Source organism: Furipterus horrens, unplaced genomic scaffold (genome assembly GCF_987537825.1).
Source record: "Furipterus horrens unplaced genomic scaffold, mFurHor1.1.pri manual_scaffold_7, whole genome shotgun sequence".
Taxonomy (NCBI): Eukaryota; Metazoa; Chordata; class Mammalia; order Chiroptera; family Furipteridae; genus Furipterus; species Furipterus horrens.
Genome location: NW_028327177.1, coordinates 28,799,041 through 28,817,610, shown reverse-complemented (window position 1 = coordinate 28,817,610; position 18,570 = coordinate 28,799,041). Strand labels below are relative to the sequence as shown.

General features: G+C 40.8%; 2 protein-coding genes and 1 non-coding gene across 5 annotated transcripts in view; 1 reads left to right on the top strand and 2 right to left on the bottom strand.

The window, feature by feature from the left end:
• MATN2 (matrilin 2) overlaps nucleotides 1–8,751 on the top strand; it is a 132,864-nt gene extending 124,113 nt beyond the window's left edge. For 2 of the 3 annotated variants that reach the window (XM_090283534.1, XM_090283532.1), the window contains 5 exons: nucleotides 2,120–2,272; nucleotides 3,345–3,416; nucleotides 5,357–5,488; nucleotides 5,848–5,946; nucleotides 7,366–8,751. In XM_090283534.1, the coding sequence (XP_090139660.1) occupies nucleotides 2,120–2,272; nucleotides 3,345–3,416; nucleotides 5,357–5,488; nucleotides 5,848–5,946; nucleotides 7,366–7,421 (512 nt within the window). In that variant the 3' untranslated portion in view covers nucleotides 7,422–8,751. The remainder of the gene's footprint in view (nucleotides 1–2,119; nucleotides 2,273–3,344; nucleotides 3,417–5,356; nucleotides 5,489–5,847; nucleotides 5,947–7,365) is intronic. The other variant, XM_090283533.1, reaches the window with a different exon arrangement.
• A 4,147-nt stretch (nucleotides 8,752–12,898) lies between these two features.
• RPL30 (ribosomal protein L30) lies at nucleotides 12,899–15,951 on the bottom strand. Its single transcript, XM_090283531.1, has 5 exons — nucleotides 15,869–15,951; nucleotides 15,708–15,760; nucleotides 15,301–15,446; nucleotides 13,809–13,939; nucleotides 12,899–13,003 (listed from the first exon to the last, which is right to left on the bottom strand). The coding sequence occupies exons 2-5, from the start codon at nucleotides 15,726–15,728 to the stop codon at nucleotides 12,954–12,956; spliced, it is 348 nt and encodes a 115-aa protein (XP_090139657.1). The 5' UTR covers nucleotides 15,729–15,760; nucleotides 15,869–15,951; the 3' UTR covers nucleotides 12,899–12,953.
• On the bottom strand, nucleotides 13,176–13,308 carry LOC150004187 (small nucleolar RNA SNORA72). The gene has a single exon (XR_016512537.1). It is a non-coding gene; the product is annotated as a small nucleolar RNA SNORA72 (small nucleolar RNA).
• Nucleotides 15,952–18,570: the final 2,619 nt, after the last annotated feature.

The following is an 18,570-nucleotide window of genomic DNA, read 5'->3' as shown; positions in this document are numbered from 1 at the left end:
TGATTAGTCAGGACAGACCACACCTGAGTAATCATCGACTTCACTTTACTAGCCAGGGGGTGACCTCCAGTGGAGAGAATCAGTCCTGCAAGTGCTATTTAGCTACAGATAAATACACACCAGTCCTCAAACACTGGTAAAAATAGATTCCTTATGGGAGGAATTTTTACTGGTACTTTTTTTTAAACCAATACTGCAAGTGAACACTGAAAGCACAGTAGCCATAAGAGAGCAAATGCGCTTGTGTTTGCAAGAGGCAAAAATTAGCTTTCGAGAAAATCAAAATGCTGGAGGAGGTTGGGACTCTCAGCTCTTGTGGCTCAGTAGAATTCAGCCTCTTCTCTGAGGGGTTTCTGACCCCGTGCATAGTACAGGAGGCACTGGAGGTTACTTTACTTGTGGACAGATGTGAAGTGTGGCCCTTGGAAAAGGAAAACCAAAAGCTAGGATGGTTAGTAGAGATAGCTTAAGGCATAGTGGCTTCTTTGGGGAGATGAGAAATCTTGAGGCTGTGAAGCGGTTTGCTTAAAAGGCACTGTCTTGAAGAACTTGTTGAGGGCACATTGCTTTAGCAGGTCCTGTAAAGCAGGAAGGGGTGTACACAGACCGGGGCCTCATCCAAGACTTTATGGACCCGGTGGGTGCCTAGGCCTGCCGCATAGTACATGTGTGACTAATCCTGGCTCAATGAACAAAGGGGTGAGAGTGCTAGAGATCCCATCAGTGAGGGCCATTCCTTTCACAAAAGACTGGTTCACATCAGCATTCACTCATTCTTCGCGAAAGAGGCCATTTTGGTGCAATTGCTTCCCTCACTATTCGCAACTTTTTCCCCAGCCCAGTAGAGGAGTGGCCACAAACAAGTGTCCTGCCTGCGGCATGTGGGTGGCTGCTCACTCTCAGTTCCTCTGCTTCTAGACTAGCTTGTGAATGGAAGCTCATGTCAGACCCATGGGCCGCTAGAGCCTGCATTCTTAAAATGCTGGGGAAAGCATCTTGCCTCCAAGGACAGAGGTTAGCCCTTTTATTTGTCTCACTGAGATCAATCTACCTTACTTTTCCCACAACTCACATTTCCACAAATCACCCAAAAGCAGGTGGTAGGAGAAACACACATTTATGTGGTTCTTGAATCAACAAATGTATCTGAAGTGACATCCTCTAATGAATTTCATTATTCCTATGCTTAGTTAACACAATCTTAAAATAGTAATTATCCTTTTTAGGAAGTTGTACATAAGCTCATTGGGCTCCTGGACAAATATGCTGAACTTGGTTATTGACCTTACACAGACTTAGAACAAGGCATAACTGTTGCCCCTTGGCTTAAAAAGCCATTTTTATGTGCATGTTTATAAAATCTAATCTAATGAATTAGCCAGAATAAAATATTAATGCTGAAAAAAAATTGACAATCAAATAGAACTTAAGTTTTTATTATTTTAGTTTCAAATAAAGAATAGATGGGGAAGGGAATCTACTGATGAATATTGTTTAGAAAAGCTTTTGGGGCCATCTCTTATCTCTTTTGATGTCTAACATTGATTCTTGGGTTATAATGTTATGTTTTCCAACTTTGGGGACTTCCAGTGGTCTGCAATTTCTCCTTTTCAGCTTAGCACCTCTTCACAAGGTTTTGTTTTCCCAAGGTGGGGGGAAGGGTGGGCATAATGCAGCTTCATCCTGCCCCAGGTCACTTAAGGTTCTTATCCTGTACCTCTGAGAAGTAGAAACTAGGTTATAAGGTCATAAAATACTTATTTCTTAGACTTCTCCCAGAAGAGATTCCCATTTAGTAAGCTATAATATAGTGCTCTTTTCTACTTGATCCACAAGGCTAATTCAAGGAAAAGTTAAGATTTGTTAAATGACCTTGCCCAGAGCTGAGCAACAGGTTGGTGGCGTAGCTCCCCAACCTCACCTGGAAACCTCACCTTCCCCTCTGGGATTCCTGTCTTTTGCTCACAGAGCCAAAATAAAAATGGTGAAAAAATGAAGTGAGGTTGACATGGAAATCACACCACTTAACCTTTAGCTGGCGTTGGGTGCAGTGCATACAACTTCCAGACCCTGGGAACACAACTCTAACGACCCGTTATTCTTTTGCTCTGCACCTTAGGTATCACTATGTATGCTGTCGGGGTAGGAAAAGCCATTGAGGAAGAACTGCAAGAGATCGCCTCTAAACCCATAAACAAGCACCTCTTCTATGCTGAAGACTTCAGCACAATGGGCGAGATAAGTGAAAAACTAAAGAAAGGCATATGTGAAGGTACTCTAGCTTATGTCTAGGAGAGATCTTAGCAAACAGGGCGGCATGCACCCTTGAATGAGGCATTGTCAAGCCATTCCTTCAAAGGGCTCAAAAAAGTGCCTCCCTGGTGTGCAGGGCCAGTGACACCTGTACGCACTAAGCACAGAACGTGGAAGAGGGGAGAGAGAAGACAAAAGTAACAGCCAACATTGCTTGGTGCTTGCCTTGTGCTGAGCAGTGTGATAAGTGTTTTGACACACTGGCATACTTAATCCTCACAAATAAATAAATAGATAAATAAAACTCTCCGAAGATGGTCATCTAAGAAACAACCATTATGTTGATCTAGAGAGCTGATGTACAATCTCAGGATGTGCCTATAGTTGGAATGGAAAGGGATGGTAGTCCGTTAAAGCTCGGTTTAAAATCAAAGAATGTCTCTCTGCATGGACTAAATCTGCTTCTAGAACATTAGACTGCCCTTTAGAATTTAGAACCTGTCATATTCAGAGCTCTGCCTGCTTTTCTCCAGTTTACTGTGCTATATGTGAGGTGTGCTGACATATAGCAGTTCTGCCCATTTTCCCTTCTACTCCTGCAGCAGGTTCAGTCACCAATAAAATCCCAGTCTAAGTGATGTACTTTACTCCTCTAAAGGAAAAAAAAAAAAGGAAGAGAGCTCAGGGAGGGAAGGCCTTTCAGATTTTTAAGGTGAGAAAATAATGTTTTGCTCTAGGCTGTTTCATTCAAGTTGAAACGCCTCGAGTGGAACTTTTGCCACAGCAGCTTAATCCTTGGACAACTTTAAGATTTTTTTCCCACCTCATCTTCTAGATATATTTTGGGGGCATTCTTAAGTAGGATGCACTTAAGGGGTTCAGGCTTCCCTCACTAGAGAGAACTGCCTTAGCATGGTCTTGGGTTATCCTGGTAACCAATTTCTTTTTGAATTTGTGGTGTTACCAAGTAAAGCCGAAATACCTTGGATTATGGCAGGTAGGTAAGGAGCTGGTCTGGGACCAGTTCCCTAAAGGCCACACATGTGCGTGCAGACAACCATCACTCCTTTTGGTCATCTTTTCCCTCTCAGCTCTGGAAGACTCTGACAGAAGTCAGGACTCCCCAGACGGGGAATTGCCAAAGAAGGTTCACCAGCCAACGGGTAAGTTTTTAAAAGCAGTGTTTTTAGAACCTCTGGCAGATGTTCCCATCATGGTTTCCCCCCAGACAAAAGTTGTAAAAAAATGGAAGTAGGAGAAATAAGAGCCCTGTTGAACTAAGTCCTGTTCTGTGGGCTGGGCCCCTCCACAGAGGTCAGAGGTCAGTGGTCGGTGGTCACAGCCGGTCCTTACAGCTGATTGGCCTGGAGATAAATCCCTCCCCCTAAAATACCAACAGCAATCAAGTCTCAACTACAACAAAAGGGTGTCCACAGCCCATATGGGGATCTCACCTCAAGTGCCCAGATTGGGTGATCAGGGAGGCTGTGCCACTGGACCCTACAGGACACCCGTTGTTAGGCCATGCTACCATGCCTCGGAGAGGTAGCAGCTCTACCTAATACAAAGAAACAAACACAGGGAGGCTGCCAAAATGAGGAGACAAAGAAATAGGTCCCCAAAGAAAGAACAGAACAAAACTCCAGAAAAAGAACTAAACAAAATGGAGACAAGCAATATACTATATGCAGAGTTCAAAACACTAGTTATAAGGATGCTCAGTGAACTTAGTGAGAATTTCAATGTATAAAAAAAGGACCATTCAGAAACGAAGGATATACTAACTAAAATGAAGAATAATTTACAGGGAATCAACAGTAGAGTAGATAAAGCCAAGAACCAAATCAGTGATTTGGAACATAAGGAAGCGAAGCAAAACAAAACAAACAACAAAAACACACACTAACCAGTCAGAACAGCAAAAAGGAAAAAGAATTTTAAAAAATTAAGGATAATGTAAGGAGCCTCTGGAACAACTTCAAGTGTACCAACATTTACATCATGGAGGTGCTGGAAGGAAAGGGGAGAGAGCAAAAAATTGAAAACCTATTTGAAAAAATAATGACAGAAAACATCCCTAACCTGGTGAAGGAAACAGATGCAAGTCCAGGAAGCACAGAGGGTCCCAAACAAGATTAACCCAAAGAGGCCATGCCAAAGGTTAAAGACAAAAAGTCTTAAAAGCATCAAGAGAAAAGCAGTTAGTTACCTACAAGGGAGTTCCCCATAAGGTGTCAGTTGATTCCTCAAAAGAAACTTTGCCAGCCAGAAGGGACTGGCAAGAAATATTCAATGTGATGAAAAGCAAGGACCTACAACCAGGATTACTCTATCCAGCAAAGCTATCATTTAGAATGGAAGGACAGATAAAGACCTTCCCAGACAAGAAAAAGCTAAAGGAGTTCATTACCATAAAACCAGCATTATATGAAATGTTAAAGGGTCTTCTTTAAAAAGGAAAAAGATAAAAAATATTAACAATAAAATGACAATCATATCTATCAACAATTGAATCTAAAATACAAAGTAAATGAAAAAGCAGAACAGAAACAGACTGATAGATACAGAAAACATTTTGTTAGTTGCCAGATGGGAGGGTGTTAGAGGGATGGGTGAAAAAGGTGAAGGGACTGGGAAGTACAAATTGGTTGTTTCAGAATAGTCATGGGATGTAAAGTGCAGCATAGGCGATATAGTCAATAATATTCTAATAATTATGTATGGTGTCAGATGGGTGTGAGATTTATTGGGATGATCACTTAGTAAGTTATGTAATGTCTAATCACTGGGGTGTACACCTGAAACTAATGTTTGCCAACTGTAGTAATTAAAAAGTAAAAAATTATTTCAAAATGAAATGAAAGTAAGATTTGAATTATGTTAACTGGCTTTTCTCACTTTCAATCAGATAGGAAACAATTACTCCATACCTTAGCCATATTTGCTAATAATAGCTTCTCTGCTAAGTCTTATTGCCTTCAAGTATGTCTTCAAGTTGTGTACCACATGCTGGGAATACCAAGTACCTTACTCTGATAGCTGAGTTTTTTTATACCATGGCTGTGTTAAGCAGGTTTGACTTCAATTTTCTTTCTCTTTACAGAATCTGAGCCAGTCACCATAAATATCCAAGACCTACTTTCCTGTTCTAATTTTGCAGTGCAACACAGATATCTGTTTGAAGACAGTCTTTCACGGTCTACACAAAAACTGTTCCATCCCACAAAATCTTCAGGTAATTCCCAGTAAAATATTACTAGAGGTTAACTTGATACCAGCCTTTCAGCTTGCCAACACTCAGTTTAAAAGAGAGGAAAGGAGGAAATAGGAAATAGGATGGGGAAAAGAGAAGAACTTAAGTAAAATGAGAACTAAAAAACTAAAACAAACTGACTTGGTGTTCCCCCAATCCACAATAAAGGCCACTTCAGTGTTGGAAGCCCTTTCCTGGGATTTACTGGATCTGGCTGTGTGGAGAAAGTTGAACATTCCTTTCATTATGGTTTCCTGCATATGCTGATTCAGTCCTATTATTATGCGTCTGGGAAATCTGGTGGGTTTACAGAGGTGAACACTTTCCATCTGCTTTCTCAGGAAGTCCTTTGGAAGAAAAATCCGATCAATGCAAATGTGAAAACCTTATCATGTTCCAGAACCTTGCAAATGAAGAAGTAAGAAAATTAACACAACGCTATATCCTTTTCTTGTATTACGCTTCTGTATGGAATGCAAAGAGTATTATCGAAATGCCACAAGTACTGCACCAAATGAAGTTATTTCCATAAAGTCAAGAATAATGAACTCCAGGAAAGGCTTTTTTTCTTAAGCAACCGGTTAGGTGTTTGAGAGCTAAGGGCAAAGGTTGAGCGTGTAGTGCTGTTTGCTGTTCTGAGGGTTTAGCAGTAAATTTATTCATTTAGCATGCAAATGAAAGAAACAAACATATTTAATTCACTTCCTCTTTGCCCAGAGAAAATGGAGGATATGTACTGCTCTGAAGTATACCAAAGGTACGTGTTAGGAGCCAAGAATGTTGTAGAATGAGGTGGTTCTAAACTCCAGACCTTTCCTTTGGATCTAACCCGCACTGTAGCCACATTTGGTTACTGTTTAGTTTCTATAGTATGGGGGTGGGGTGGGCTTTTCTGTTTATTTGTTTGTTTTTTGGCAGCAAAGATCTTTTATATCAACACTCTAAGATGAAACATTCCACCAAGCGTACAGCAGGATCCAATGATTCATTAAAACAATATTACAAATAAAAGGAATGCTTTGAGGTAATAGAGAAATTTAGTGCTTTTACACACTGAACAGCCTGCCAACTGCTCTGAACTTAAAATTAGTCCATTTACTAAAGCTGGCTGATAATCTACCTCAACATGCCCCAACTAGTCAATAGGGAAACTGTTTAATTTAGAACTCTCTCTGTGCCAATGGGTTTATATAATAAGGAACAGCATATAGCAATTCCCTTTCTGAAAGCTGAAAATAGGATTCCTAAGAAAAATAATCTGACTCTCATCCTGTCACCAGTAGGACAGGTGGAAGGTATTAAGGAGCTTATAGGGCGGAAGACAAATGCTTATTTGAATGTGCCTCTTCTCTTCCTTTTCCCACCTCAACTTGGAGGGTCTACCTCACAAGCAACTAAGGGAGTTATATATAAAAGAGCATAGATAAGCAGTCTTCAAGGTCGCTACGCTTTAGCCCTGTCTGGCACCATGAGTGAAAATTCCCTCTCTCTCCAGATGTCATAGCTCACTTGTCAAGGCCTGATCCTTGTTTTTTTCCCTCTTCACCATATTACCAACATGAGTTCTGGCTCAGGGAGGTGTGCTATGGCAAACTAATTTATCAGCAACAGAGGTGTGATTAGAATTAAAAATTAAGAATTTGAGCCACGCTATCCAGCTTTTATGTTTACCCCCCCCCCCCAAAAAAAAGGTTTATAGTCTCCATAGCTTACAAGTCAGGGTTTTAAAATACTTAACAGAAGTGAAACAAAAAGCCTTATACTTTTTAGGACAAATTTTTATTTAGGTAAATCAAGTTATATTTTAATGTAAATAAAAATAGGCGATTCAGATTCCTCTTCCTTAATGTGAGATTTACTAGAAGAAATGACACAGAGAATGGAAGCCCTGGAAAATCGCCTGAGATACAGATGAAGACGTGAAACAGTCTGTGTTTGTATGTCATTGTATCAAGGATTACAATGCAAGCAGTTCAGAGCCCCAGAGCTCAGGCTATAGTCAATTCTATAAGGTTGTCAAGTACCAAGAAAGCTGGTTTGCTGCAGAACAAAGGCAAAAAGTAGACACTAATTTGTATAAATTTAATGAGAGAATGAATCCCTCAGAATCCTAAAATGAGTTTACCAAGTCAGAACAAATAAGCTATGCAAGATACTCTGTAAGATACTGTGGACATGATTTGCTTTTGCCTCATCCTGCCTTAGAGCGTTGCAATCTCATTTGACTACGAAGTACAGTTTGCACGGACTTACTTCTGTAGAACACTGGCCATAGGAAAAGCTATTTTTTTGTACTGGACTTTAACCTTGATATATGTATATGGACGTATGCATAAAACCACAGGACATGTACTTGTACACGTTGGGTATTTTAATACAGTATTAAAATAAACTCCAGAGAATGCTATTCTGTGTAAAATTCTTAGTTTAACTTTAAATGCAAGGAATGTAAATGTGAGATATGGCCAACAGGCATATGAAAAAAATGTGGAATCTCACTGGTAATGAGGAAAATGCAGGTTAAAACAATAGCTTGGCAAAAGCAAAATGAGTATGTGTGACTGTAACAGGTGTTGGTAAGGATGTGGAAATCTGGGGCTCTTGTACACTGCTGGTGAGAATGCATATGGGCGATCTCTCTGGAGAATGTCAATATCCTGCAGAACAAAATCTGCATAACCCTGTCCTCTGGCCACTGCATTTGAGCAGGTATAAGACATATATACAAGAATGTTGCTGGAGTTTACAAAAACTAACAAATTAGAAATAACCTAATCATCAGAAGGGTAACTGATAAATTGTAGCACAGTTTATATTTCAGAAATAATATACAGCATTTAAAAAGAACACACTAAATCTACATGTATACATGGTTAAACTCAAAAACAAAGTTGAAGGCTCAGCATACTATTCCTGTAAATTTTCAAATGCCCACAAACATTACTATTTGCTCAGATACATAATTATGTACCTGTAAGTATAAGAAATGATCTGGAAGGATATACACACTAGCGGTTGTCCCAGGGAAATTAAGGACGTGGACTAGGGACAGGGTCAAAGGAAACTTCGGGTCTCAGGTCAAGGCATCCACAGCACCAGGAACCATCGCAGATGGCAGCTTCGTTATGAACTGAAGGCACCCAAATGATATCCTCCCATGGGATTTTGGAGGCCAAATGATGCCTTAAAAACGAAGTATCTTGAATAAGCTTTATGATTAAATATTTGAAGATGTATGTTTTCATCACAGCGTCCTCCCAAACGGCATTGTGATACACCAGGAAGAACATCTAGGCCTCAATTTATCCAAGTATAAAAGTTGTGATTCAAAAGTATTAAACCCTTGGTTTATATTTAAGTCATCCACTTGATCCCAAAAACGTGTTTTCATTAAAGTATTGATTTGGGTTGGCATTAGCTTTTGAGACATAATTGGCTCAATTCTACTTCCCTTTCTGTTGAGTTCCAGCTCCCTCTAGTGTCTCTGGACTGCACCTGCTCCTGTTTTTTTAAGCTATTATATGAACATTACACTCGAGGGTTTTTATTAAAAAAATATTTTATTTTTAAAGGGAGCGGAGGGAAAAGAGGAGAAACATCAGTGTGTGGTTGCCTCTTGCGCGCCCCAAACAGGAGACTTGACCTGCAACCCAGGCATGTGCCCTGACTGGGAATCGAAACGGCAACCCTTTTGGTTCACAGGCCGGCACTCAATCCACTGAGCCACACCAGCCAGGGCTCATGTGTAGGTCTGCATTCCAGTTTCATTATTTACTGGCCTTTCCAAGCCTTGATTCTGTCAAATGGGACTAATAGTGCTGTCTTGCTGGATAGTCAAGAGGATTAAATGGGTTAATATGTACACTACTTAAGCAAGTCTTAACACATTTTAAATGCTCAAGATTAGCTATTATTTTTATTCAGTCAAGATCTGACACAAAGATGATGCCACAAAAGTGTATGTTCAGTGAATTAATTCTTTGCTTACCTTACCCAAGGAAGGTGCTTAGGCAGATTCCCACTCCTAAGTTATCTTTTTGAGGCAAACAGGTAGAAGACAGTACATTAAATAATGGTTAATGTACAAGATGTTCAAGACCTACTATCAACAAGATTAAGATAAAATTCTGGACTAGAAAGCCACAAGCATATATCAATGAGAATTAAGTATATGCTGAAGCCCTAAAAGTCATTTTTCATTCTGGTTTTTGAATTTGTATTATATACCAGACACATAATAAATAAAGTTGAAAATGTAAAGTTCCTGTCGTCTGGAGCCTTAGTTTAATGAGACAGATGTAATTAATGCCATGAAAGGCTCTACAACAACTAGAGGCACCCGATCTAGACTGGAAGAGGATGTTGGGGTGACCTGAAAGACGGGAAGGGAGAAGGAAACCAGATGCCCCTGCAAGCAGAGGAAACAAGCGTAAGCTGGAAATAAGGATTGCAAGAGAGAATATCAAAGAGAACTGTTTTTCCGTGAACCAGAGGACCATCTTCCAGAAAGTCCAGATAACTACATTCACGACTGGCCTGAAGTTTGGTTTCTTTTCTAAACCCCATTTGCTTTTGCTACCACACCATACAGATTGCAATCAACACTCTACAATATCCAAACTCTTCTTTTAGACTTCCCTATCTCTCAGCATAGGTATGGATTAAATCCAATTGGCTGGGACTTCCTGCAGTCCCCTACAAAATACAGAGCCTTCCAGCCAAACACATTACACTCATTGTAATTAGAAGAGAATATTTAAAAATAACACCTTAGACATTTCCAAATTTGACATTTTAAAATACTGGCAGCACTTTAATGGCATTTCATCATCGCTGCCTCAGACCAAAATGAGGTATTTTCTGTTTACTGCTTTTAACTCCTTTCCTCTGAACTTGAAACTCCTTTCTTGTGGAAACAATGGTGAGTGCACATAAAAAGCACATATAGCCGTAACTGGTGTGGCTTAGTTGGCTGGGCATCACGCTGCAAAGCGAAAGATCACTGATCAGGGCACGTGCCTGGGTTGTAGGTTGTGGTCCCCAGTTGGGCTGTATACAAGAGGCAACCCATCTATGTTTCTCTTCCTTTCTGTCTTAAAAAATTTTTTTTAAAGCACATATAAAAAGGTGAAAGTCAAATGATCTTAAAACATATCACTACCTAGGAAGAAGGCCCTAGAAATCAGAGTATTTTCTAAAATTGCCATCATTAAAAATGCCTGCAGCCAAAGTCATGCAATAGAGCCACTGCAAAGAAATGGTTCACTGGCACCTGCAATACTGTATTCTTCATGTCACCACCCCTTAAGAAATTAAATTGGAACTAGTCAACCTGGAGGGACAAATAACCCAACTACCTGAAAGGAGAAATGGAAAACAAGTACATACCTTCCTTAGCTAAAAGACTGAGAGACATTTAACCATAAAAACAGACTAACATTAGACCAGCAGTAGTCTGACCAAGTAATTCTTAAGGATAGATTTCAAACAATTTTAAACCAACTCGGACACACCAATGTTCAGACACAAATATGGGCACCTCAGGATATTTGCAAATTTTTATTTAATTCTGTAGCTCTTAATCAGAGGTGCTAATTTTTAAATTGTGGGGTGACATTTGAAGGTATTGTTACAATGACATGGAAAAAAAACCAGGAATGAAAAATATCCTGCAGTATCCTCAGCCCTCCACAACAGAGAACTGTCCCATTGAAAAATGTCAGTAGTGCTCCTATGGCGGAGGTGCTGCACACACCCTAGGCTCAGTTGGAAGTTGCTCTGTCCAGCAGAGGCTTCATGACCACGGCGGAACAAACTTTTACCCAGGACATTTCATTATGTCTGGGGGAAGGAAGGCGACTGGCTCGCTAGTGGAGATCAGCAGCTAAACCTTCATCCCTCATGTCTTTTATTGAGGATACATACGAGATACAATGTCAAAATTCATAAATCGTCAATAGCATTCAGGCGTTTGACAGTAACAGATTATATATACCAATTCAGCGGTCACAGTAACCGGTCAGGGTCAATAAAACATCTTGACCAGGTGCAAGGTTTCATATACTCCTTGCTAGATTGTTTATGTTACATTACTGATAAAGAAAGAGCAAGTTCTAAAGCATAATGAGCATCCTTTGATCCAATTCCCATGGCAACCCTCTGAGTGGCTGTCAGTTATGTTTCGCACACAGCCTTATGTTGAGACTTAAAGACAAGCACGGCCAGAATGCTGGTGGCAGTCATGCTCAGGCCGGGTCTACAATTCTCAAAACCATGAGGAGCGGTTGCCCACATGCTCCCAAATGGAGAAATACTAAGTAATTGAACAACCAGTAAGAAAATCTAGTTCATAACAGCTATTCTCCAAATTATATCCATAAACTCAGATTAACTTCAGACCCAAACTAAAACCATGGAATGTTAAGCTAAAATAGACCAAGTCCCTCACTTGTGAAACTGGGAATTTGAGTCACCCATAGTTGTTATATAATTAATATCATAATCTTTTGACTCCAAGTTCAGCAAATACTTGATTTTCTAGATAATGTATTGAAGGCATCCTCATTTCCTGTTTTCACTCATCTACCACCAAAAACTCCCTGAACAAGCTGATTGATTCTAAAGTCCAAAAGACATGGTCATTTCAACACTTCTGCAACCTCCCTTATAGCCCAAGCACAGACCGTGTACAGTATACCCCACTAGCACCACTCAACTCTAAATCAGGATGCATGTAAACCAGTATCGCCACCACTCCAGATTAATTCCTCTGAATGTTTTTTCCAAGGGATATTAATGTGGGAAAAGGGTTTTGTGGGACATGCCTCGGAGATGTAATATGCAGTGGCAAACACTGGGATGGAAGAACATATTTCATTTAATTTTCTTTGCTATTCAGATTTGGTAGATTTAAGCTGGTCTGTAAGTTGCTATTCTGGTTAAATTTTGGGTTTTGAACCTTGCTGCCTCTCAAACACATTCAAATATAAAACACCAGCCATGTCCTGAAACTGGAATTATGAAAATCAAGTCTCTTAAGAATCCAGCCCTGGCTGGCATAGCTCAGTGGGATGAGCATCATCCTGCAAAGCCAAGTCATTAGTTTGTTTCCCAATCAGGGCACATGCCCGGGTTGCAGGCCTCATCGCCCATTGGGACACATGCAAAAGGCAACCAATCAATGTTTCTATCCTTCCCCATCTCTCAAAAAAAAAAAAAAAAAAAGTCCAGTACAGGAAAGGAACTTGGTGTTCTCCCTTTAGGAAAAACAGAAACTGCGATCTATATTTCTTAACCCAAAAGTCTTGCCACCACATCTAGCTGCCTCATCCTCTCTAATCCTATCTTCTGGAAAGTACTGAAACAAAAAGATATGAAAATAACTGAAATGAATGCAGTTTTTAAACCAAGCTCTGGACAGTTTTATTAAAGAAAAATTTTGCATGATTTACTTTTCACCAGTCTGTTCTGGCATGCTTCTAATGATATCAGAATCACCTGGAAAACAAAACAATAATTATTTTATTATTCATTTTGGCAACTCATAATCATGACAGCAGTGCTTATCTTTAAGTCATTGGAAAGCTATGCTGTCATTTCCTGAGGTTTATTAAAGTCATGCAGAGTCAGAGATTTCCCACTTAAGATGCATAATATAAATAAAACTTGGTTTTATCACCAGCATTTATAAAACCAGACCCAGGGAAAGAACTCGGTCTGGGGACACATGCATGGCCTTAATATAGCGAATTTTTAGCCTGCCCTGATTATTACAAAAATCAGAACAGCGAGAATATTCGCAGTATTCTATGAATCAACTAAAAATTCTTAATTCAAAACAACAGATGAGTATAGTTGACCCTTGAACAACTTAAGGATTAGGGGAACTGACCCCTGGATATAACTTAAGTCAGCTTTTTGCACACGTGGAGTCCCAACATTGGATTGAAAATACTGTCTTTGTTCTGTAGTTGGTGAATCCACTAAAGCAAAACCCAGTGAAAAAAATCTGTATGTAAGTGACCCATGCAGTTCAAAACTGTTGTTCAAAAGTCAACTTCTTTCAACCAGTATTAGCTCTGTGTAAGCACCCAGTAAGGATTACTTCCCTCCATTTCACCGGATTATTCTTCCCTTTCATAATTTCATTTTTTACCAAGGTACTAAGTCATTATTTAAGAGAGCAAATGATATTCATGATCTCAAAGTAAAAAATAACAAACAAAATATATATATATATCACTTCCAAAGACACTTGTATAGCAAATATTATAAAGGGAAAAATATGATTTACAAAGCATACCTGGATCAATGATAGCCAGTGTGCATACTCTGTAGTATTTTCCACACGCTGTGCCCAACTCAATATTATTGCCACAGTAGTGATGGACACCAGTCTTGGCCAACATGGCATAGTACTCAATTTCAGATTTCCTTTGGGAACCAAAAAAGAAGGCAAAGTGATTGACAGACTAAGTATTTACTACTTCTGCCATTAGTTTTAACGTTGGTGAGGCTTTCTAACAGTAACCAAGCCCGTATTCCTCTTAAGAACCTATTACCATATCTGTTAACCAACACAAACCATCCTTTCCTTGTAGCCCTTACAAGATGAGACAACCAGAAAAAAAATCTACTCAACACATCTGATTAATACAGGACCTATGCTCATGGAGAAGAGGGTAGGGCCCAAAATCAAAGCATTACTTCATTCCAGACACTACATAATTCCCATAACCTCTAATTTTTTGGTACTCCATTTATTTTTAGGCTAATGAAGAAATTGAGGCACAGAATAGTAAGTGGAGGATTCAGACTCAATTCATGTTATCTTTAAGAGATGGGCCATTTCTATCAGCCACAGATGAAAATCCTAGATCAGAAGTGGTATTACTTACCCAGAATCAACGTTTGTATCTACTGAGTAGGGAGACATTAGTGGTTTTACAAATTTGAGGGGACTTCTAACAGAACTTTGCCTTTACTCAGTGTGGATCCACAGACTCCACAGTGTCACAAGGTGCTTGTTAGAAATGCATCATCACAGGCCCCACTCCAGATCCCAAATCAGAATCTGCATTTCACTCATGTGACTGTGTGCATTCATGTCTGAGCACTGCTGTAGCAGGTTTCAAAGACCAAGTATGGGATGGGATGAGGAGAGTTCTGCAGAAATAGATACCCTATAAAATGCTATGAGGCTATGCATTACCACAGAAAATCTATGTGGGTAGGGACTGAACATGGCTTATATTCTGGAAGGCCCAAGTGTTTAAAATTGATTTACAATCCCCACTGAGTTCAATTTTATTTAACACAATCATGCAAAAATGCTGGCTGAGAGCACGGGCACAGTAGGATGAACCAGATGATTCTTTGATAGTCTGCAACTCCACTGGTCTGCCTGAACTTCTATCTTCTAGCTTTTCTATAGCAAAACATGTTCATGCAATGAAGCAGCACTTCTAAAGCATCTCAAAGCTAAAAGAATAACCAAAGGCAGAGCACTAAATACACGTAGAAACAGATTACATGTATGTGCTTCCCTCAAACTTGTGGCACTGTGGTTTTTTTCCCCTTCAGCCCCAGTTCTCCCATAAGATAAGCTTACACAAGGAGGTGGGGGTGGGAATCAAGAGCCAGACACCACAATAGCAACCTTTAGCCATTCTTCAAGCGTTCACTCTGTAAAGCAAATTTTGCATGAAATCGAGTCCATGCTATCCATATTGCAAGTCTGCACTCTGCATCTTCGCTCGCAGAGGACGGCACACACTTCAGGGTCCTCCCCTTACCTCAAGGCTGGACAGTTGTTGGCGAGGATGACCAGTTTGGCTTTGCCTTGCCTGATCATCTTCTGCGTCTGCTTGTACCCCAGCACGTACTTCCCACTTTTCATAACAAGTTGGAGCCTAGAGTTGATCGACTCCAGCGACTTTTTCTACAAAGCAAACATTTAACATTTATCTTAAGGCCTTGTTTGTAACCGCCTCAACCTGGACCCAGCTTTCTGGAAGCCGAGACCATTCACAAAACCTCCGAAATCGAGGGTCCCAAGTCATTGAGAGGCCCTCTCCGGTTTCTTTTGGGACCCTCCAAGTGCGATCGTGAACGCTGTCTCCCAGGGTGCTCAGATCTGCCCGCCCCAGCCAAGACTCATCTCCACGTGAATCCCCTGCCCGCCCCGGCCCGCTTCACTCACCGTCTTCTTTGCGGCCACCATCTTCCTGCCTTAGATGCGGGACGGACCCCTACCTAGAACATACAGAGCACAAGACAGTAAGTTTAGGATCTGCAGGTCCAAACGGCAATCGCCTGGGCTCCCCACGCGGCGTAAAACTCCACCCGGCTGGGGCCGCTCACCAAGCGCAGCAGCCAAGATGGCCGGGGAGTCAGAAAGGAAAAAGTTCCCACAATGCAAAGCTCTTCACGGCCCAGTTTGGATTCCGGGACCGGAAGCGGAAGCAAATCGCAAACGGAAAAGGCAAGGCAAGAAGGGAGGGACCGCCGCCAGTTGCTATAGGTACCGCTAGTGACAATGACGGTGGTGCTGTAAGCTTAGTCATGCTGCGAGCTTTAGTCCTCTTCACGCAACGTTACTCTTGCTTCTAGCTGCGGACTGAGCGACTGAAAACAGTCGAGCTGGTTGGTAATTGGAGAAGCTGCCTGAAGGTGAGGCGGGAGGAGCGGTGAGAAGAGGCGGCGGTGGCCGGACCACGGTCTTGGCGCTGCTGAGCTCATCTGTGCCCCAAGCAGGGCCTCTTGGAGAGACGAAGAGGATAACGATGCGCCGCAGCGCCGGGTCTGCCCTCCGTGGTCAGTTCCGCTGGGGCTGAGGCAGCTGCGTGCAGTCCCCTGCCCTGGCCCACGTGGCCGGTTCCTCGGAGAACTGTGGCGTCCGGCGTCGGCTTCCTTTTTGTCGAGAACTTGGACCTTGATATAAATGCCCAGTTACAAATCATACGTAAAATTAACCCAGTAGGTAAGCTGTTTTGTGAGTCATCGTGCTCTGGAGAAGGTCAGGAGGAGTAGGAACCGAAAGGCTAACTGCACTGTGCCAGGGGCACGGTGTTAATGAAAACTGGGTTCTTTGGGAAGTAACGTCACAGGGTGATCTGATCAGAAACTACTAACTGGGCAGATGACCGCGGGTAGTCATGCTCCAGGTCTGTAAGTTCTTTAGTGAGAGGTTTTAAGCCAGCCTTGTCCATTATTCTTGTGCATCTAAGTTAACTCACGTTTATTAGTTATATTGTAATCCAGTCTACGCCTTGCTTTTTACAATCTTCCTTTACATCCCCTACTCAGTTTCATTTATTGATATTAAAGAGAGAGCGGAAGGGAAAGAGAGACATCAACTCGTTGTTCCACTTATTTATGCATTCATCGGCTGATTCTTGTATGTGCCCTGACTGAAGGTCTGTCCTGCAACCTTGGTAAATAGGGACCGTGATCTAACCAGCTGAGCTACCTGCCAGGGCCACTCTTTAATGTTAAATGCATGAAAGAAGCTGCAAAACTTTTTCTCGGGAGCATTTGAAATCTTGCTCCCCACATATGTCATCAGTTTGGCTCAAATAAACGCATAAAAATCTTCTGTTTGAATGCTCTTACGTCAACAACAACTTACATGTCACAAAAAGTCTTATAAGTTATGTTTTTATTCTCAGGTTTCCATATCTAGTGTGTCATCGGAGCTAGGGCCAATAACTGTACCTGGGTCTGTACTGTAGGTCACCTCACAATTAAAGTTTATTCAGATGTGTGTTCCACTTTGACCTGAAACTAACCAACTAGGTAGAGTTAGGTTATCATACTCCTTGTTTTAACATTTAGACATAAATTACTTAACATTATGCAAACCCAGATGATATGTGCTCTCCTCTTCTAATCTAGTTGTAAACATTAAGCTTTGGGTTTTTGTTTTTGTGGTGTTTTGTTTTACGAATTTTACTGATTTAGAGTTGAAGAATTTGTGACTCTGCTACCTAGAGTGAAAGCTAAAACACCCACCTCCTCTTTTAACCCTGGGCTCTTTTCTGATCCATGTCAGTGTTTCATTTGTGGTTGTCATCCAATGATAAGAATTGTATTATCTACTTAGAGCACTTTACATTACCATTCATGGCAGGTACATTTTGGAAATGTTTAGATTAGACAATTCAGGTATGCATTTTTTCCCTGTTATCAAACATGCTTGTTAGGCACTTGATATGGAAAGAACTGTCGTGTCGAGAAAACAAGACCTATAAAAAGACACTTAGTGTAAATAACTCTAACTGCCATGTAGAAGTATGAAATGGTTACAGACTTTGCATAGTCCACCATGTGTCAGGTCCTGTATTAGGCCTTGGAGAAAGACATACACAAATAGCATAATGTGTTTATTCAACTTAACAAATACATCTGACAAATTCAACACTCTCGGCACTACGAATATACAGAGGTAAGACATGGCACGTGTTCTTAAAGCACCTGCCATCTAGCTGGTCCATACAAGAGCATAATATTAAGAATAATTAACTTTCCTATAGACTTTAATGTAAGTTTCACACATCTTAACTAATGGTTACAATAACCTCATAGGTATTATGCTTTTACAGAGGATAAAACTAAAGAGACAAGTGGTTCAGTAATTTAGTAAAGGTTAACAGATCAGGGCTAAGATTTGAAGTCGGGTCCTCTTCAGGATTAACTGACATCAAGGGGTGAGGGGTGCATTCTAGTTGGAGAAGAGCAGAAACAGCTAAAAGAGCATCATCAGAGTGGATATTACAGTTTGGCTGGAATATGGCATTCATGAGGGGGATGGCAAGACAAAAAGTGGAACATAGATTTAAATGTTGTAATTATGCAAGTTTGCTTTAGAGTAGAATTTTAAGAAATCACTTTATGCTCAAAATTTTATTTGAGTCTAGTATTTTCCCAGAAATGTATTTAAGTCCCTGTAGACTCTTTATCCATGACTGAAGAGCCCTTGGGAGAATATCCCAAAGTTTTCAGCATTAATAGAAGCAGCATGCTGATCAATGATTCCATTGCTGACGGGGCTTGAAAACAATGAA